The sequence below is a fragment of the Saimiri boliviensis genome, chromosome 1 (assembly GCF_048565385.1).
Source record: "Saimiri boliviensis isolate mSaiBol1 chromosome 1, mSaiBol1.pri, whole genome shotgun sequence".
NCBI classification, from domain to species: domain Eukaryota; kingdom Metazoa; phylum Chordata; class Mammalia; order Primates; family Cebidae; genus Saimiri; species Saimiri boliviensis.
In genome coordinates, this window is record NC_133449.1 from 178,689,656 (window position 1) to 178,712,014 (window position 22,359).

The 22,359-nt window shown below is 36.6% G+C and overlaps 1 protein-coding gene across 2 annotated transcripts in view; it reads left to right on the forward strand.

Annotated features, from left to right (window-relative positions):
* FNIP1 (folliculin interacting protein 1) overlaps positions 1-22,359 on the forward strand; it is a 150,942-nt gene that overhangs the window by 45,200 nt on the left and 83,383 nt on the right. For both annotated transcript variants that reach the window (XM_010339043.3, XM_010339045.3), the window contains exons 2-5: positions 818-944; positions 10,162-10,296; positions 21,864-21,964; positions 22,222-22,296. In XM_010339043.3, the coding sequence (XP_010337345.1) occupies positions 818-944; positions 10,162-10,296; positions 21,864-21,964; positions 22,222-22,296 (438 nt within the window). The remainder of the gene's footprint in view (positions 1-817; positions 945-10,161; positions 10,297-21,863; positions 21,965-22,221; positions 22,297-22,359) is intronic.

Below are 22,359 nucleotides of genomic sequence, written 5' to 3' on the forward strand. Positions count from 1 at the left end.
TTTATTTTTTATTTTTATTTTTTGAAATAGGGTCTTATTCTGTCACCTATGGTGGAGTACAGTGGCATGATGACAGCTCGCTATTGTCCTGACCTTCCAGGTTCAAGTGATCCTCCCACTGCATCCTCTCAAGTAGCTAGGACTACAGATGCGTGCTGTCATGCCTGACTAATTTTTTAACTTTTTGTAGAGATGGGGGGTCTCACTATGTTGTCCAGGTTGGTCTCAAACTCCTGGGCTCAAGTGATCCTCCTACCTTGGACTCCTAAAGTGCTGGGATTACAGGTCTGAGCCACCGCACCCAGGAGTTTATATTCATACCAGCAGCATATGAGAATTTTCACTATACTTGATTGTGCTCCACTTTTTTTTTTTTTTGCTTGTTTTTGTCTTGTAAGTCCTTTGCCGTTATTTAAACTGAAAACTGTTTTATTTTTCACTTTTCTATATTGGAGAAATAGTAACAAAACTACTTAAAAATATGGGTTAGCCTTATTGTGTCATCTTGGTCCATGACATGAAATCAATACACATTTTCATTATGTTAAATATACTCATGTATATTTATTAAGTTAATGCTTTTAAAAATCATAGGATAACTATTTTATATATACTAAGTCATAGTTGCCGCTGTTATTTTTAAATTAATTTTATTTTGCCTTTATTTTTACTCTTAAGTTTTCAGCCATGAACTGGTGATATTTTATATAAAGATAAAATAATACAATTTTGGGCTTTATTATATAGGTTTATTTCTAAGAATGTATATGGAATATTTATTAAAATAACTCTAATGGATCTTCACTTTTCTTTCAAGTTGGCCTTTACCAGAGTTTGATCCAAGCCAGATTCGACTGATTGTATATCAAGACTGTGAAAGACGAGGGAGAAATGTCTTGTTTGACTCCAGTGTTAAGAGAAAAAATGAGGACATATCAGTATCGGTGAGCATCATTCTTGATTTGGTTGACTTTTAGTGTTGAATATTTTGATAAATCCAGAATTATCAAGCTAAATAATTGGGGCTGAAGGAGAAGGAAATGCCTGGATGTTGGGCTAAGGGATAATGAAATGTTTGGTGAATCTAACATTTTGATTTGAATAGCTGAGGAGTGGTTTGATGCTTAAGAGTCATAGAATTGGAGATGGTCAAGCAGACAGTTAAAATCCAAGGCTAACCACAAATGTGATAAGCATGTTTTCTTTGTATTTAGACTGCTAACAACAGCTCAGCAGAACTTGGCTGAGACTGATTTATTTATTCGTTTGTATTTTAAAATTATCTCTCGATTATTTTTTACTTTTTCAGCAGTTATTGAAGTTTTACTTTTTTTTTTTTGTATTTGATCGTATCCTATTGAATTTCAGTGTATAACCTAACTTTTAATCTTAATTTTGATTAATGCTGTACATTGTGTGTTTCTTCAGCTGCTGCTTTTTTATGTTAAACCGCCCTGTAAGAATCAACTCATGCTGTTTTTTGAACTCTCCCTGCATGCCTTTTCTGGGATGATGCTTCATTAGTCTCATTAATTTCTCTCCTGCTGATGTCTTTCTTTTTCCCTCTCAGTTAGCTTTTCTCTTTGCTTGGAAACATTCACAATGCCTCTTTACCCAACACCCACAAAATAATTATTCTTTACTTTTTCCTTCAGGTTTGTGTATGTTTAGTTCAGGCTACTATAACAAAATACTGTATACTGCATGCCTTAAACAAGGTACTTTTATTTCTCCCAGCATATTTGGGATAAATAAAAGAAATACTTTTATTTCTCCCAGCTTTCTTCTGGGTTGCAGACTGCTGACTTCTCTCTCACTCTACCCTCACATAGTAGAAAGAAGGGGAGAGAACTCTTCACAGTCCTTTTTATAAGGGCACCAACCCCATTCATGAGTACTTCACTCTTATGACCTAATTATCTCCTAAAGTTCCCATCTCCTCATGTCATATGGTGGGTTAGCACAACATACAAATTTTGAGGAGACACAAGTATTCAGTCCATAACAGTGTTCTTCTCTCTCTTTTCCCATGCCTGGCCCCTTTGTCCCTCTCAGTCATCTTTCTTGGTGTCTCTTGGTGTCTCTTATTCTCCCTTTATCTCTCTATTACTCAGGCTTTCTAGAGTGTTTCTTCTCAGTCTATCTCTTGATCTCTCCTTGGTCTGTTTTAGTCTCTGTCTCTTGGTGTTTCAGTGGTAACATATTGACTCTCTTCTCAAACTATTCAGTTATTACTCAACTTTCTGAAATTTGCCTATAAGCCTACCCTTCTTTTCATTATAAAACTTTTCCGGAAACTCATCAGTGTCTAGAAATCAGACATTGCTGACTACTTTCAGTCCCAGTTATTTTGTTATGCCTTTATTGTATATACTGTCTCTCTTAATTGAAAATTTATCCTCCTTCAGGGTTTATTTTATCACAACAGTATGAATCCTTTCTGATTTTCTCTAGGTATATTTGGTTTCTCCTCTATCAGAATTCTCATAGTTCTTTGCTCATATTCATAGCCTTCTGTAGCATAGCTGTATTTGTATGTGTATTTGTTATTAGACTGGGAAAAAAATCTTAAAGTAAAAAATTGTCCTGTTACTCACCTTTATTTCCTACACTGCATGCTGCCTTACATGTGGTAAGTACTCTGGACATATTTTGATCAGTTGTAATTAATGTTAGGAAGTTTCTTTTCAAAATCCTGTAAATACCTTCCTGAAGATTTTCTGTCTTCCTTTTGAACACTACTGTACATACTAAAATACTCATTGTTTGTCCTGGATTCTATATATGGAAAGAAGGACATTGTGTTGTAAATGTTTTTTTAAACTTTCTACACTATAATAAACATAATGATGGCATTATGTTTATTATATTATTAGCAGTTTGCTGGATGAAAGTAAATTACTCAGCTTTGCTGTATTTGTACAGTATTATATTTTGCTCTGCTAAATGTTAAGTAACTTATGATTTTCTTTCGTAGTTTTAAAACAGTTTTCTTAGTTTAAAACAATTTACAAGAGAGTAAATTGCATATATCGAGCTTACTGATTTCCTGTATGTTAACTTAAATCCAATTACCTAACCAAATCCTATGTGCAAATTTGATATTATAAATAAGACTCAGCTACCAAATTAGCACTGTATGATGCGTCAGTGTTCTCACACCTTAAAATCTGTATTCACCTTTCCAAAGTTATACAAATTTACTGATGTATGACTTTATCCTTGTTTATAATCAGTGAAAGCTGATCCATGTGCATAGTCACATAACTTCACTGGGAACTCATGAAATAGCATTGCACTATTGTTGACATAAAAACAATGTCTAGGGTAAGGAGAGTAGCATGATACAATCACAATGGATCCATTTGCCAATATTAGTGTTTATATCGAAACCACATCTCAATATTTTTTCAAACATGGGAAGGTTCTTAAATATAAATATTATTTCAAACATACAGTTTACCAAAGCTTTTTTTTTCTTTTGAGACAAGGTCTTTTGTTGTTGTTTTTTGAGACAGGGTCTTGCTGTCTCGCCCATGCTGGAGTGCAGTGGCACAATTGCAGCTCACTGCAACCTCTGCTTCCCAGGCTCAAGCAATTCTCATGCCTCAGCCTTGTGATTAGCTAGGATTACAGGTGTGTACCACCACACCTGGCTAATTTTTATATTTTTAGTAGAAATGGGGTTTTGCCATGTTGGCCAGAGTGGTCTCGAACTCGGGCTCAAGCGATCCACCCGCTTTGGCCTCATAAAGTGTGGGATTACTGGCATAAGCCATGGTGCCCAGCGTATTTACCAAATTTTTATTGAAAACATTCTTTTTAAAAAAAATAGAACATAATGTCACTGTGAGTTATAAACAAAAAGTCAAGCTTTAGAATGTGAAGCTTGCAAAATTGTTTTACTCTGTTCTCTTTATCAAAAAAAGAATTAAAACATTTTTCTCATTTGGAAACAGCTTTTTTTTTTTTTTTTTAATTCAAACTGGGAATAGGCCCTTTCCTTCCTTCCCTCCTTCCTTCCTTCCGTCCTTCCTTCTGTCCTACCGTCCTGCTATGTTGCCCAGGCTGGATTGAATTCCTGGGATCAAACAGTCCTCCCTCTTCAGACTCCCAAGTAGCTGCAATAGTGGTATGCACTGCATAAATGCTTTGATTTTGTTTCAGAAACCAAAATACTTTGCACGCTCAAATAGCGTGGTATGCACCAGTGCAGCTTATATATAAACTGGGACAGTTTATTATCAGCTGGAATCTGAATTTTAAGATTATTTTTGAAAAAATATCATTTGAAAGTCGCCAGATAGGAGTAGAGGATAGTAATGTTTGGGCTCACCCAATTTTTAGTGTATTTAATTAAATCAAAATCCTATTAATGATTCTTGTTTACTTTGAAGCTATTCCAACATTAAAAAATGGTCATTGTAAAAATACTTACTAAAGTCCTTTTAAATGTGTAAGACACATGGTAGTTTTCCTTGTAAAGATTATAGGTGATCATAATTCACTTTTTTGAGTACCTTTTATCTGGAATGAGAGAGAAGCCAGTATTTCACAGTAGAATATTGATCCATTTTTACGTTTGGTTGAACCAAGGAATTGTCTGTGAAGAATATAACAGCACTTTATTAACATAAGGAGATTATTTTTGTATTTCCGTGCAAAGCAAGCATTGTGTATGTAGAGTATATTTGATGGGATTGCAGAGAAAATTAGGAAACTATACATTTTATTACATTTTAAATTCTATACACAGTAAACTATATAAATGCTTTGATTTTGTTTCAGAAGCCAAAGTAATTTGCACACTCAGTTTCTTATGTAAGTTGAAATAAAATTGTTAATCAGTGTATATCTTTCTTAGAATACATTTTTTCAGATCTGTTATATTCTATGAAAAATGTTGAACTATAAAACATGGTTAAAGTGAGTATGTGTACTGATCTTAAAGAAGTGAAGAGAGCGTTCTTGGATCTTGAGCAAGAATGAATTCAGGACAAGTCCACAAGGTGAAAGCTAGTTTGTTAAGAAAGTAAAGGAATAAAGAATGGCAATTCTATAGGCAGACCAGCCCTGCTGGTTGTGAATTTTTATGGTTATTTCTTGATTATATGCTAAACAAGGAGTGGATTATTCATGCCTCCCATTTTTTACACTGTATAGGGTAACTTCCTGACGTTGCCAGTGGCATTTTTCAACTGTTATGATGCTGGTAGAATGTAGCAGCAAGGATGACCAGAGATCACCCTCATCACCGTCTTGGTTTTGGTGGGTTTTGGCCAGCTTCTTTACTGCATCCTGTTTTATCAGCAAGGTCTTTATGACCTGTATCTTGTGCCAACCTCCTGTCTCCTTCTGTGACTTAGAATGCCTTAACCATCTGGGAATGCAGCTCAGTAGGTCTCAGCTTCATTTTACCCAGATCCTATTCAGGATGGAGTTGCTCAGATTCAAACACTTTTGACAGAAGAACCTTCCCATGTTTGAAAAAATATTGAGATGTGGTTTTGATATAAACACTAATATTGTCAAATGGATCCATTGTGATTGTATCATGCTACTATCCTTATCCTAGACGTTGTTTTTTAACAGTGCAATGCTATTTCATGAGTTCCCAGTGAAGTTATGTGACTATGCACATGGATCAGCTTTCACTGATTATAAACAAGGATAAAGTCATACATCGGTAAATTTGTATAACTGGAAAGGTGAATACAGATTTTAAGGTGTGAGAACACTCCGACGCATCATACAGTGCAATTTGGTAGTTGAGTCTTATTTATAATATAAAATTTGCACATAGGATTTGGTTAGGTAATTGGATTTAAGTTAATGTACAGGAAATCCATATGCTTGATATATGCAAATAACTTCCAGTTTGAAGACATAAAAGTGAATGGTTCATTTAAAATGGCAATTAAGGACAGGCACGGTGGTTGAGGCTTGTAATCCTAGCACTTTGGGAGGCTGAGGCGGGTGGATCATGAGGTCAGGTGTTCGAGACCAGCCTGGCCAACGTGGTCAAATCCTGTCTCTACTGAAAATACAAAAAAATTAGCTGGGCATGGTGGTGCATGCCTATAGTCCCAGCTGCTCAGGAGGCTGAGGCAGGAGAATCACTTCAACCCGGGAGGCGGAGTTTGTGGTGAGCTGAGATCTTGCCACTGCACTCTAGCCTGGGCAACAGAGCAAAATTCTGTCTCAAAAAAAATGAAATAATATAAAATAGCAATTAAAATGACAAAGTGGGTCCAGCGCGGTGGCTCACATCTGTAATCCCAGCACTTTGGGAGGCCGAGGCGGATGGATCACTAGGTCAGGAGATCAAGACCATCCTGGCTAACATGGTGAAACCCCATCTTTACTAAAAATACAAAAAAATTAGCAGGGTGTGGTGGCACACGCCTGTAGTCCCAGATACTCAGTAGGCTGAGGCAGGGGAATCGCTTGAACTCAGGAGGTGGAGGTTGCAGTAAGCCAAGATGGTGCTACTGTACTCCAGCCTGGCGTCTCAAAAAAAAAAAAAAAGAGACAAATTGCCAGTGCATACACTTAACAAAATCTGTAAGTTTAGAACTTTAAAAGTCTTCTTAAGGGACATGAAAACATACCTCAACAAATGGAAAGGCAAAACATATTCTATGCCAGTACTCAATGTTATAAAATTCTCCAAAGTGCTTTGTGAAATAATGCTATCACAGAAACAATGTTATCCTTATTTGTGTGTGTGTGGGGTGAGGTTAGTGTCTAGAACTAGATAGTGAATTTTAAAGTTCAAATGGAAAAAAAATTAGCAATGATTGATTGGAAAATTGAAAAAGAAGGTTACAAGGATAAGTAGTCCTATCACATTTGAAAATTGCAATACTGCACAGTCTCAATATTTAAAAAGTATGTTATTGACACATAAATAGGCAATAGACTAATGGAACAAAATAGAGGATCAGAAATACATCCAAATACGTGCAGAAATTTTGGTTTATGATTAAGGCATCATCTTAAATGGTGCTGGGATAATTGGATAGCCATGTGGAAGAAAGATTAATTTGGACTCATATTGTTATTACTTACTATTATTATTATTTTAGACATGGAGTCTCACTGTTTTATCCAGGCTGGTCTCAAACTCTTGGGCTCAAGCATGAGCCACTGTGCCCAGCCTTAATTTGGATTCATATCTTACAGTGTACATCAGGATGAAACCAAGTATAGCAAACATTTGAATGTAAAAAATATAAAACTATAACATTACAAAAGAAAAAATGAGGGAGTTCCTATGTATCTGTGGAGTGGAAATGGTATTTCTAGGCTGGGTGCAGTGGCTCATCTGTAAACCCAGCACTTTGGGAGGCTAGGGTGGGTGAATCACTTGAGGCCAGGTGTTTGAGACCAGTCTGGCCAACATAGGAAGGCCCTGTCTCTACAAAATCACAAAAATTAGCTGGATGTGGTGGTGAGTGCCTGTAGTCCCAGCTACTGGGAGGCTGAGGCAGAAGAATCGCTTGAGTGCAGGAAGTGGAGGTTGTAGTGAGCCAGGATCACATCACTGCACTCTAGCCTGAGTGACAAAACAAGACACTGTCTCAGAAACAAACAAAAAAGGACAAACATGAAAATTCTTCTACATAACATGAACATTCTTCTGTGTAACCACAATACAGCAAAAAATCAAAATTATTTATATATTATAACCAAATAATCCTCAGATCCCGTTAAAAATTGGCAAGTTGTCCAAATAACATCCTATAGAACCAAAGGATCCAGTTGAGAATATTGTATTGCATTTATTTGTTGTATCTCTTTAGAGATAGGTCCCTTGCATGCACATTCACAATAGTATTTGAGCTCCTATGAGAATCTAATCCTGAGGCTGATGTGACAGGAGGTGGAACTCAGGTGATAATGCTCAGTTGCCCACCACTCACCTCCTGCCATGTGGCCCTGTTCCTAACAGGCCATGGACTGGTACTGGTCTACAGCCACCCCCTGGCTTAGAACACATAGTACTTAATTATTTTTGTTGACTGATGAAATGGTGGTTTGTGATAGTGGATAAGTCAAGCCAACTGGGTTTTGTCTGTAAGTAGATAATGGATTTACTAGCTCTTGTAACCTTGGTGAAGTTACTTAACCTGTTTGAGCTTCACATTTCTCATCTGTAAAATAGGATCAATAATATCTACCATGCTTCATATTAGAGAAAATGTACAATAAAGCCTGGCATTTTGTTGGTGATCAATAAATAATAAGGCTATTAAGATGTGGCCAAGGATACCAGCAGTAAAAATACCCATATTTTTGTCAAGTGTTGAAACATACATGGAAATATCTGGTGAAGTTTCTGACTTCCGTTATGTCAGCCCCTCATTTTAACTGTTTTCTAATAACAGTTATAACTAGGTCGAATGCAGTGGCTCACACCTGTAATCCCAGCACTTTGGGAGACCAAGGTGGGAGGATCACTTGAGCCCAGGAGTTGGAGACCAGCCTAGGCAACGTAATGAGACCTCATCTCTACAAAAAGTAAAATTAACTGGATAGGGTGGCACACGCTTGTAGTCTCAGCTCTGTGGAGATAGTTAGAATATTATAACTATTATATATAATATTATTACATATGTATGTATATAAAATACACACACAAACACACACACACACACACACACAGACACGTTCCCTTAAGTGTTGTTAGGTAGGATTATTCTTCCCATTAAACAAATAACAAATTAAGGTTTAGAGAGGTCAGTTAACTTGCTCAAGGATCCAGGTTTTGAACTCATATCTGGTTCTAAAGCTCTTATTACATTAAATTTTTTTGTTAGAGATGATTTGGAGACTACTAAATGTAATTTTTAATGATGCCTTTTGTGATGTTGGTAATTATAGAACAATCAGTCTTCAATAAATTATTTTATTCAGATTGTTTCTTCTAAAAACCTACCTGCGGTCTGTTAAATGGAAGACTGGACATACTGGTAACTGTGATAAAGCACTGGAATACTTTTAGGAATATCACATATGTTGGTGGATTGTAACTTTGGTGGTTGTGAACAGTGAAAGACATAGAGAAGTTGTTGGGGAGGAGAAAGAGAAAGGGGAATTAAAAAAAAAAAAAGAAATACATTTTTCTTCCACACTAGACTGCACAGTCATCTGGTCCTAGGTACATTCTCTTATTAAAAATTTATTCATTACACGAATATATTCTCATTTCAAAAGATTAAACATATATTTATGTGTGGTTAAATCTAAAAGTCTCATTTGCCTTTCTCCTTTTATCCCTGCATTTCTACCCAGAAAAATAGATAATTTTTTATAACCGTGTTACTTACGTTAACTTGGGTTTATTGTTATATTTAAAGGAATGAATAAGTATTTTTAAATGGTCTTAGTTTTAATTTCTAATTAAAATATGGGAAAATATTGATAGATATAACCCATGTACACAAAAGGCTCTTGGGATCCTTGATAATTTGTAAGAACATTAAAGGCTGTTTGTTTCCTTTTTGGGGGGGGGCGGATTGTTTGTTTGTTTTGAGACAGAATCTCACTCTCACCCAGGGGCAGTGCAGTGGTACAATCTGAACTCAGTGCAACCTTCGCCTCCCAGGTTCAAAAGATTCTTGTGCCTCAGCCTCCCAAGTGGCTGTGATTACAGGCATGCACCCCACCATGCCTGGCTAATTTTTGTCTTTTTAGTAGAGACAGGGTTTCTCCATGTTGGTCAGGCTGGTCTTGAACTCCTGGCCTCAAGTGATCTGCTTGCTTCAGCCTCCCAAAGTGCTGGGATTACAGTTGTGAGCCACCATGCCTGGCCCATAAAAGGATTTTGAGAGCATATAATTTGAAAAACTACTGCAATATATTGTTACATCAGTATTAATGAGTATCGTATAGACCCTGGTAACCTAGAAAAGTCTCGGGATGTAATAATGTTAGCTAGAAAAGTGCATTACAAACCCTACAAATTTTATTACAGTTTTGAGACAAAGAATAGAAAATAGTACTGGAGAAAATATAGTAAAATGCAGAGAGTCATATTAAGGTTGTATTATTTTGAGTTATTTTATCCTTGGTTTTTCCAAAGGTTTTTGCACTATGATGAAATTTGTGTATGGTTAAAAATCTGTTAAAATATGAGTGGAAATATCTGTATTTCAGAAACTCTGCAGTGATGCTCAAGTTAAAGTCTTTGGGAAATGCTGCCAACTGAAACCTGGAGGAGACAGTTCTTCCTCTTTAGATAGTTCTGTGACTTCATCTTCTGATATAAAAGATCAGTGTCTTAAGTACCAGGTAAGATCATTGGTGTCATTTAGTTATTCATTCATTTATAAATATTTTTGAACATCATCCAGCAGACTGTGAGGATATAAATAGCAGTTAGTCCTTATCTTCCTAGAGGTTGCATTGAAGCTGGAGAGACAGATAAACAAGTAAGTTTATGAACTTTGATAAATCTTAGAATAGGAGTAGAGAGCCATAGGTATAGGTTGCATGAGTATTTTCTCCTTATATTTCCCAATTCAGACTTACTGGTTTATTAGAATAATTTCTTATTTTATATACTTTTTCAATACTGAAATATGAAGATAAATATAAAATACTAATGCCATTTCAGTTGTAGTTTAAGATTAAAGTATGATTAAAAGTATATATAATGCACAGGTTTATTTTTCAAAAATAATGTGACTTGTAAAATACAAAATTTAAATGTATTAGTAAGAATATATAGGAACTTCTCTCTAAATGTGTTACGTTTTATATAAAATCTGGTTTGGTTTATATAAAATCTGTTTGGTCTCATGCTCAACAAATGTCATCTGGTATAAATTTATTTGTGTCATCCAAGTTTGCATGAATCACAAGTATTTTATATTTACACAGTACCAAAATAGAATCTTGGCTTTTTAATTATTGGTAATAAGATGATTGTGTTTTAATGGAAGTTGATCTTTATACCTAATCAATGGGACAATCTATGTGAAAGGAGTCTGAAATTACTAAATCCCAGATGGATTTACTGCGCGGTTCCCCCTGCCTTCTTCTATTTTACTTCCCCTTTACGCACAATACCTTAACAAATCCATAATAGTGCTGTGCCATACTATACCATCATGACTTATGCCAGTTTGCACAACTTGGAAAGTTTCCTAATTTTTAAAAAATTAGCCACTTGGGCTGGGTGCAGTGGCTCACACCTGTAATCTGAGCACTTTGGGAGGCTGAGGAGGGCAGATCACCAGAGGTTGGAAGTTCAAGACCAGCCTGACCAACAAGGAGAAACCCCATCTCCACTAAAAAGACAAAAATTAGCCAGCCGTGGTGGTTCATACCTATAATTTCAGCTACTTGGGAGCAGGAGAATCACTTGAACCTGGGAGGTGGAGGTTGCGGTGAGCCAAGATTGTGCCATTGCACTCTAGCCTGAGCAACAAGAGTGAAACTCCATCTCAAAAAGAAAAAAGTTAGCCATGTGTGGTGGTGTGAGCCTGTAGTCCCAGCTACCTAGAAGGCTGAGTTGGGAGGATTGCTTAAGCCCAGAAGTTCTAGGATGCAGTGAGTTATGATCATGCCATTGCACCCCAACCTGGGTGACAGAGTGAGACCCTGTCTCAAAAAAAAAATGTCTATATAGAGTGGTTGGCAAGATGACCAAATAGGAACAGCTCCAGTCTGCAGCTCCCAGTGAGATCAATACTGAGGGTGGGTGATTTCTGCATTTCCAACTGAGTATAAACAAAGCTATCTGGAAGTTTGAACTGGGTGGAGGCTACCTCAGCTCAGCAAAGTTGCTATAGCCAGATTGACTCTCTGGATTCCTCCTCTCTGGGCAGGGCATCTCTGAAAGAAAGGCAGCAGCCTCAATCAGGGACTTAATAGATAAAACTCCCATCTCCCTGGGACAGAGCACCTTGGGGAAGGGGCGGCTATGGGTGCAACTTCAGCAGACTTAACTTCCTGCCTGCCAGCTCTGAAGACAGCAGCAGATCTCCCAGCACAGCACTTGAACTCTAGTAAGGGACAGACTGCCTTCTCAAATGGGTGCCTGACCCCTGTGCCTCCTGACTGGGAGACACCTCCCAGCAAGGGTCCATAGACACCTCATATAGGAGAGCTCCGACTGTCATCTGGCAAGTGCCCTTCTGGGACGAAGCTTCCAGAGGAAGGAACAGGCAGCAGGCTTTGCTGTTCTACAGCTTCCGCTGGTGATACCCAGGCAAACAGGATCTGGAGGAACCTTCAGCAAACTCCAGCAGACCTATAGCAGAGGGACCTGACTGTTAGAAGGAAAACTAGTAAACAGAAAGGAATAGAGTCAAAATCAACAAAAAGGACATACACGAAAATCCCATCTGAAGGTCACAAGCATCGAAGACCAAAGGTAGATAAATCCACGAAGATAAGGAAAAACCAGCATAAAAAGACGGAAAATTCTGAAAATTCCAAAAACTGGAATGCCTCTTCTCCTCCAAAGGATCACAACTTCTCTCCAGCAACAGAACAAAACTGAATGGAGAATGAGTTTGATGAAATATTAGAAGTGGGGTTCAGAAGGTGGGTAATAATAAACTCCTCTGAACTAAAGGAGCATGTTCTAACTCAATGCAAAGAAGCTAAGAACCTTTAAAAAAGGTTAGAGGAATTGCTAACTAGAGTAACCAGTTTAGAGAAGAACATAAGTAACCTGATGGAGCTGAAAAGCACAGCAGAAGAACTATGTGAAGCATACATAAGTATCAATAGCTGAATCAAACAAGTGGAAGAAAGGATATCAGAAATTGAAGATCAACTTAATGAAATAAAGCGTGAAGACAAGGTTAGAGATAAAAGAATGAAAAGGAACGAACAAAGCTTCCAAGAAATATAGGACTATGTAAAAAGACTAAACATGTTTGATTGTTATACCTGAAAGTGACAGGGAGAGTGGAACCAAGTTGGAAAACACTCTTCAGTAAATTATTCAGGAGAACTTCCCCAGCCTAGCAAGACAGGCTAGCATTCACTTTCAGGAGATACAGAGAACACCACGAAGATACTCTTCAAGAAGAGCAACCCTAAGACACATAATCGTCAGATTCAGCAAGGTTGAAATAAAGGAAAACATGTTAAGGGCAGCCAGAGAGAAAGGGTGGGTTACTCACAAAGAGAAGCCCATCAGACTAACAGTGGATCTCTCTGCAGAAACTCCATAGGCCACAAGAGAGTTGGGGCCAATATTCAATATTCATAAAGAAAATAATTTTCAACCTAGAATTTCATATGCAGCCAAACTAAGCTTCATAAGCAAAGGAGAAATAAAATCCTTTACAGACAAGCAAATGCTGAGAGATTTTGTCACTACCAGGCCTGCCTTACAACCGCCTGAAGGAAGCACTAAATATAGAAAGGAAAAACTGGTACCAGCCACTGCAAAAACATACCAAATTGTAAAGACTGTCTACACTATGAAGAAACTGCATCAACTACTGGGCAGAATAACCAGGTAGCATTGTAATGACAGGATCAAATTCACACATAACAATATTAACCTTAAATGTAAATGAGCTAAATACCCCAATGAAAAGACACAGACTGGCAGACGGTATAGAGTCAAGACCCATCGGTATGCTGTATTCAGGAGATGCAATGACACACATAGGCTCAAGATAAAGGGATGGAGGAATATTCACCAAGCAAATAGAAATCAAAAAAAAAAAAAAAAAAAGAGGGGGGGGCGGGGGGTTTGCAAAACTAGTCTCTGATAAAACAGACTTTAAATCAACAAATATAAAAAAAGACAAAGGAGGGCATTACATAATGGTAAAGGGGTCAATGCAACAAGAAGAGCTAACTATCCTAAATATATATGCATCCAATACAGAAGCACCCAGATACATAAAGCAAGTTCTCAGAGACCTGCAGAGAGACCTAGACTCACACACAGTAATAGTGGGAGACTTTAATACCCCACTGTCAATATTAGGCAGATCAATAAGACAGAAAATTAACAAGGATATTCAGGACTTCAACTCAGCTCTGGATTAAGTGAACCTAATCGACATCTACAGAACTCTCCACCCCAAATCAACAGAATATACATTCTTCTCAGCACCACATCACACTCATTCTAAAATTGACCACAAAATTGTAAGTAAAACTCTCCTCAACAAATGCAAAAGAACGGAAATCATAACAGATAGCCTCTCAGACCACAGTGCAATCAAATTAGAACTCAGGAGTAAGAAACTCATTCAAAACCACACAACTGCATGGAAACTGAACAACCTGTTTCTGAATTACTACTGGGTTAATAAAGAAATTAAGGCAGAAATCAGAAAGTTCTTTGAAACCAAAGACAGTGTACCAGAATCTCTAGGACACAGCTAAAGCAATGTTTCAAGGGAAATTTATAGCACTAAATGCCCGCAAAAGAAAGTGGGAAAGATCTAAAATTGACACCTTAACACCACAATTAGAAGAACTAGAGAAGCAAGAGCAAACAAATTCAAAAGCTAGCAGAAGACAAGAAATAACTAAGATCAGAGCAGAAATGAAAGAGAGAAAGACACAGAAAACTCTTCAAAAAAAAAAATCAATGAACCTAGGAGCTGGGTTTTTGAAAAGATTAACACAAAATATTAACACTGCTAGCCAGACTAATAAAGAGGAAAAGCGAGAAGGATTAAATAGACACACACAAAAAATGATAAAGGGAATATCATCACTGATCCCACAGAAATACAAACTACCATCAGAGCATATTATAAACACCTCTATGCAAATAAACTAGAAAATCTAGAAGAAATCAATAAATTCCTGGACACATAATCCCTCCCAAGACTAAACCAGAAAGCAGTCGAAACCCTGAATGGACCAATAACAAGTTCTGAAATTGAGACGGTAGTCAACATCCTACCAACCAAGAAAAGCCCAGGACCAAACGGATTTGCAGCCACATTTTACCAGAGGTACAAAGAGGATCTAGTATCATTCTTTCTGAAACTATTCCGAACAATTGAAATAAAGGTACTCCTCCCTAACTCATTTTATGAGGACAGCATTATCCTGATACCCAAACCTGGCAGAGATACAAAAAAAAAAAGAAAATTTCAGACCAATATCCCTGATTAACATCGATGTGAAAATCCTCAGTAAAATACTGGTAAACCAAATCCAGCAGCACAACAAAAAAAAAAAGCCTATTTACCACAATCAAGTTGGCTTCATCCCTGGGATGCAAGGCTGGTTCAGCATACACAAATCAATAAACATAATCCATCACGTAAGCAGCACCAATGGCAAAAACCACATGATTATCTCAATAGATGCAGAAAAGGCTTTCATTAAAATTCAACAGCCCTTCATGCTAAAAACTCAATAAACTAGGTATTGATGCAAAGTATCTCAAAATAATAAGAGATATTTACAACAAACCCACACCCAGTATCTACTGAATGGGCAAAAGCTGGAAGCATTTGTTTTGAAAACCAGCACAAGATAAGAATGCTTTCTCTCACCACTCCTTTTCAACATAGTGTTGGAAGTTTTGGCCAGGGCAATTAGGCAAGAGAAAGAAATAAAGGATATTCAAATAGGAAGAGAGGAAGTCAAATTGTCTCTGTTTGCAGATGACATGATTGTATATTTAGAAAACACCATCATCTCAGCCCAGAATGTCCTTAAGTTGATAAGCAACTTCAGCAAAGTCTCAGGATACAAAATCAATGTGAAAAAAATCATGAGCATTTCTATACACTTATTAGTAATAATAGACAAACAGAGCCAAATCATGAGTGCACTCCCACTCACAATTGCTGCCGAGAGAATAAAATACCTAGGAATACAACTTAAAAGGGAGGTGAAGGACCTCTTTAAGGAGAACTACAAACCACTGCTCAAGGAAATAAGAGAGGACACAAACAAATCAAAAAAAATTTCATTCTCATGGATAGGAAGAATCAATATCATGAAAATGTCCATACTGCCCAAAGTAATTTATAGATTCAGTGCTATCTCCATCAAGCTACCATTGACTTTCTTCACAGAATTAGAAAAAAGTACTTTAAATTTCGTATAGAATCGAAAAAGAGTCCATATAGTTAAGACAATCCTAAGCAAAAAGAACAAAGCTGAAGGCATCATGCTATCTGACTTCAAACTATACTACAAGGCTACACTAACCAAAGCAGTATGGTACTGGTACCAAAACAGATATATAGACCAATGGAACAGAACAGAGGCTTCACAGATAATGCCGCACATCTGCAACCATCTGATCTTTGACAAACCTCACAAAAGCAATGGGGGAAGTATTCCCTATTTAATAAATGGTGTTGGGAAAACTGGCTAGCCATATGCAGAAAGCTGAAACTGGACCCCTTCCTTACACATTATACAAAACTTAACTCATGACTTAAACATAAGACCTAAAACCATAAAAACTCTAGAAGAAAACCTAGGCACTACCATTCAGGATGTAAATATGGGCAAAGACTTCAAGACTAAAACACCAAAAGCAATGGCAACAAAAACCAAAATTGACAAATGGGATCTAATTAAACTAAAGAGCTTCTGCACAGGAAAAGAAACGCTCATCAGAGTGAACAGGCAACCTACAGAATGGGAGAAAATTTTTGCAATCCATCCATTTTATAAAGGTCTAATATCCAAAATCTATAAGGAGCTTAAACAAACTTACAAGAAAAAAACAACCCCATCAAAAAGTGTGCTTAAGGATATGAACAGACACTTCTCAAAAGAAAACATTTATGCAGCAACCAACATATCAAAGAAAAGCTCATCATCACTGGTCATTAGAGAAATGCAAATCAAAACCATAGTGAGATACCATCTTATGCCAGTTAGAATGGCGATCATTAAAAAGTCAGGAAACAACAGATGCTGGAAAGGATGTACAGAAATAGGAATGCCTTTACATTGTTGGTGGGAGTGTAAATTAGTTCAACCATTGGAAGACATTATGGCGATTCCACAAGGATCTAGAACCAGAAATACCATTTGACCCAGCAGTCCCATTACTGGGTATATGCCCAAAGGATGATAAACCATTCTACTATAAAGACCCATGCATGTGTGCCTGTATTGCAGCATTATTCACAATAGCAAAGACTTGAAACCAACCCAAATGCCCATCATTGATAGTCTGGCTAAAGAAAATGTGGCACATATACACCGTGGAATACTATTCAGCCATAAAAAGGATGAGTTCATGTCCTTTGCAGGAACATGAGTGAAGCTGGAAACAATTGTTCTCAGCAAACTAACACAGGAACAGAAAACCAAACACCACATGTTCTCAACGCATAAGTGGGAGTTGAACCATGAGAACACATGGACACAGGGAGGGGAACATGACACACTGGCACCTTGGTGGTTAGGGGGCTAGGGGAGGGATAGCATTAGGAGAAATACCTAATGTAGATGTAATATTAATGGTTGCAGCAAACTACCATGGCACATGCATACATATGTAACAAACCTGCATGTTCTGCACGTGTATCCCGGAATTTAAAAGTACAAAAATTTTAAAATATATATGTACATAATTTCAGGTAAGTGGAACATTGTCTTTGAGTTATACAAGTTATAACAGATTTATTAGCTTCCAGCAGTGAGTACTTAGAATAGACCTTTAAATAAGGCATTTTTTAAAATACAGTAATGATAATAGCATCATTTTAATTATAAGCTTCATTGTAGATTATGTCATATTAAAATACATAGCTAGCCAGTGACATTCATGATAACTAGTGTATGTTAGAACTGACAAAGAGAAACTTAATGGTAAATTATATGGTCTCATAAAATTTACATAGTAATTTATTAATATTATTATTATTTATTTTTGAGACAGAGTCTCGCTCTGTTGCCAGGCGCCAGGCTGGAGTGCAGTGGCGCGATCTCGGCTCACTGCAACCTCCAGTTCCTGGGTTCAAGCAATTCTTCTGCCTTAGCCTCCCAAGTAGCTGGGACCACAGGTGTGTGCCACTGTGCCCAGCTAATTTTTTGTATTTTTTGGTAGAGACGGGGTTTCACCAGGGTCTCGATCTCTTGACCTCGTGATCCACCCACCTCAGCCTCCCAAAGTGCTGGAATTACAAGCTTGAGCCACTGCACCTGGCTACTTATTAATATTTTTACTCTGTTTTCCTTTCTGGGGATCATTGTATTTGTATAATAGTAAAATCTGTAAATGCCTTGGTATTTAAATTTGTGTAACTTAATATAATAAATAATAAATGCATTCAAAATAGCCAGGGAGTTAGACACATTATAGTAAAAATGAGCTTATAAGGGAAGGCTGCCATTGTCTGTCATTAGCCAGAAGTAATTTAGGTTGCCAAGTAAGATAGGCATTGATTTTTTTTTAAACTATTTTATCATTTAAAAAATTTATTCTACTCTGTTTCTAAAATGTTGTCCTCAGTACCCAAGCCTCTGTGTCTTGAAATAAAAATTTGATCTTAACCAGATCTCAAGAATAAATTAGTTGCTTCCTGTATTGGTAACATAGGTATGACAAATTATTTTTTTCTTAAAAATTCACTTTGTGCTCATATTAAACCAAAATTAAGTGTATAGCTCTGAGAAAGAAAAAAAAAAACATGTAAATGAACATAGATAAAACAAATATAAAAACAGTTATATATAATAAAATTTATGTTGTTACTTGGTGTCTTTTTAAAGAAAGACATAAATATTTAAATATATGGATTTTCTTAACCCAAAATAATAGGACAATGTAAGATAGGGAGTAAACAGACAAAAGAGTAAAAGAATCACATTATGAAACAAAAAACAGTGTGCAGCTGTATATCCTGGTCTCCACTTGTAAAATGGGGATTCTCTTCACTTTATTGTTGTTAGAATTTTCCTTAATATTTTAGAAACCATTTATTTCTTGATTTTTATAATTGCATCAGTTAAGACTTGTATTGGGATACTCTCTAAACAGTGGCTTAAACAAATTAGAGATTGTGCTTCTGACATGATAACACTAAAAGTATACTATCTAGGTATGATACTGGGCTTCAGGATACCCTTAGAAACCATGGTTCTCTTATCTTTCTACTTAGAGTTAAATTATACTTGTTGCCTTATCATTATATTATGACATCTCCATCTGTAGTGACTTCCTTTTACATCTAACTGACCAGGACTGTGTCAAATATATGTAAATGAATAGTTCTGAAAATTGCTACTCCAACCATAACACTAATCTTTTAAGTATAAAAATTATTGTAACTCTCCTAGCTTCAAGTGAGGCTGTGAAATAAAAATTTTTTTCAGTTGGGCATATTAGTGCCCTGAAACAAACTAAACTTCAAAAAATGAGGAAGAATTAGAGAATAGATACTTGGTAGGTAAATAGTGATATTTGCTATGGTATCTAAATAGTAACCAAATGGATAAGCTCAATCTTTAACTGTTTTCTGACTCCAGTGAAGACAAAAAATAATGAAATGGAATAACTTTTTAATCAGGAGTTTCCTTGAAAAAAAAAAACAAAAAACAAAACATTTCAGTGGTTCAAGGAAGTCTTTTTTGTTTTTTTTTTAAACGAAGTCTGTTGCCCAGGCTGGAGTGCAATGAGGTAATCTTTGGTCACCACAACCTCTGCCTCCTGGGCTCAAACGATTCTCCTGCCTCAGCTTCTCGAGTGGCAGGGATTACAGGCACATGCCACCATACCCAGCTAATTTTTTTGTATTTGTAGTAGAGATGGGGTTTCATCATGTTGGCCTGGCTGGTCTCGAACTCCTGACCTTATGATCTGCCCACCTTGGCCTCCCAAAGTGCTGGGATTATAAGTGTGAGCCACCACACCCAGCCTCAAGGAAGTCTTAAAAAAAAAAAAAAAAAAAAAAGTTGTGGTGAGAACATGAGATCTACCCTCTTAAAACTTTAAATGTACCATGAATTGTTGTCTGTAGGAACAATGTTGCACTATGGATCTCTAGAGCTTATTCTAATTGCTTGACTGAAATTTACTGTCATTGATTAGTAACTCCCCATTTCCCCCTCACTCCAGCACCTGGTAACTACCATTCTACTGTTTGATTCTGTAAATTTGGCTATTTTAAATACCTCATGTAAGTGGAGTATTTATCTTATCATGTAGTATTTATCTTTTTGTGACTGGCTTATTTCATTTAGCCTAACATCCTTAAGATTCATCTGTGTTGTTGCATGTTGCAGAGTTTTCTTCTTTTTAAAAATGGAATAGTGTTTCATTCTGTGTATATATCATATTTCATTTATCCATTCATCTGTCAGTGGACATTTGGAGTTATTTTCGTACCTTGGCTATTGTGAATAGTGCCATAATGAACATAGGAGTGCTAATGTCTCTTTGAAATCCTGATTTTAATTATTTTGGATAGATACCCAGAAGTGGAATTGCCAGTTCACATGGTAGTTCTATTTTTAATTTTTGAAGGACTTGCCATATTGTTTTCCATAAGGACAGTACCATTTTGCATTCCTACAATTTGCAAGGGCTCCAATTTTGCCACATCCTCACCACTTGTTGTCTTTGCTTTTTTGATAATAGGCAACCTGACAGGTTTTGTGGTTTTGATGTGCCTTTCTCTGATGTTTAGAAATGTTGAGCATTTTTCCTGTATTGGTCGGTCATTTGTATGAATTCTTTGGAGAAATGCTTATTCAAGACCTTAATTGTGTTACTAGTTTTTACTATTGAGTTGTAGTGGTTTCTGGTACATTTTGAAACCTAATCCCTTATCACATACATGGTTTGCAAATATTTTTTCCCATTCCATATTTTACCTTTTCGCCCTCTTGATTATTTACTTTGCTGTGCAGAAACATTTTAGTTTGATGTAGTCCCACTTGTCTGTTTTTGCTTTTGTTACCTGTGCTTTCGGTGCCATATGTGTGAAATTACTGTCAAGACCAGTGTCATCAAGCTTTTCTCCTGTTTTATTCTAGCAGTTTTACAGTTTTAGGTCTTACATCTAGCCTTTTTGCATGATGTAGGAGACCAGTTTTAGTCTTTTGCATGTGGATATCTAGTTTTCCCAGCAGCATTTGTTGAGGAGACTATGTTGTCCCCATTGTGTATTCTTGGCACCCTTTGGAAGATCAGTTGACTGTATACATGTAGGTTTATTTCTGGGCTGTTCCACTGGTATATATATGTGCCTTAATGCTAGTGCCTTACTGTTTTCACCACTGTAGCTTTGTAGTATAATTTGAAATCAAGAAGTGTGATGCCACCAGTTTTGTTCTTTTTCAGGGTTGATTTGACTCATTGTGGTCTTCTGTGGTTTCATACAAATTTTAATATGTTTTGCTCTTTTGTAAAAAATGCCATTAGGATTTTCATAGGCGTAGTATTAAAACTGTGGATCACAGATGTGTCTTTCCAGAAGTACAAAATAGATATAAATTGCCCCATTTATGGATTTTTCTTTTGTACAACAGGAGTAGTAAAAATTATTCTGCATATTCTTTGAATTTGACTTATCTATCCTGGAGAAATATTATATATGCATAAGATGTGGTTAAGAATGCCTACTTGTGCATTATTGATAATAGCAAACATCTGGAAGTGGCCTAAATGCCCGCTAGTAGAGGAAACTGGTCTGACTGTGTAATTTTCATGCAGGAAATATGGTACAGCTCTTAAAAGGAATTAGTCAAATGTATGTGTAATAACATGGTTACATCCACAAGACATTGTAAAATGAAGAAAGTCAAGTTGCAGAACAGCATATACAGTGTAGAATTACAACTCTTAATGTAGAATAACTATATAAAAAGAATTTTTAATAAAAACATGAAATAATCATAAGGTTTTAATTAACACAGTTTCTTAATGTGTGCTTATTGTGTAGGGTTCGCGGTGTTCTTCTGATGCCAATATGCTTGGAGAGATGATGTTTGGCTCAGTAGCAATGAGCTACAAAGGATCCACCTTAAAAATTCATCAGATTCGGTGAGAGATTTTCTGACTTTTTTGTTATCAAGTCCATTTTTAGACATTTGGGTTTTTTAAAGAGAGAATTTTATACAATCATCACTCAGATTGAGCTTGTCATACTCCATTTAAAATGTTCTATGATTTTAATGCTACTTCATGGCTCTCGCAGCTATGCTGTGAAACCTCTGTAACTTATACATTTTTATTTGTAATAAATCCAAAAAGACATTATATTTTAGTTTTGAGCCCTCTCTTTCTCTTTTTCTTCATAGTTCCCCTCCACAGCTCATGCTCAGCAAAGTGTTCACTGCACGGACTGGCAGCAGTATCTGTGGAAGTCTCAATACGTAAGTGCTTGTGGATACGGGGGAAATGTATTACTTTAGATGTGCAAAGTATGAAAAGTAACA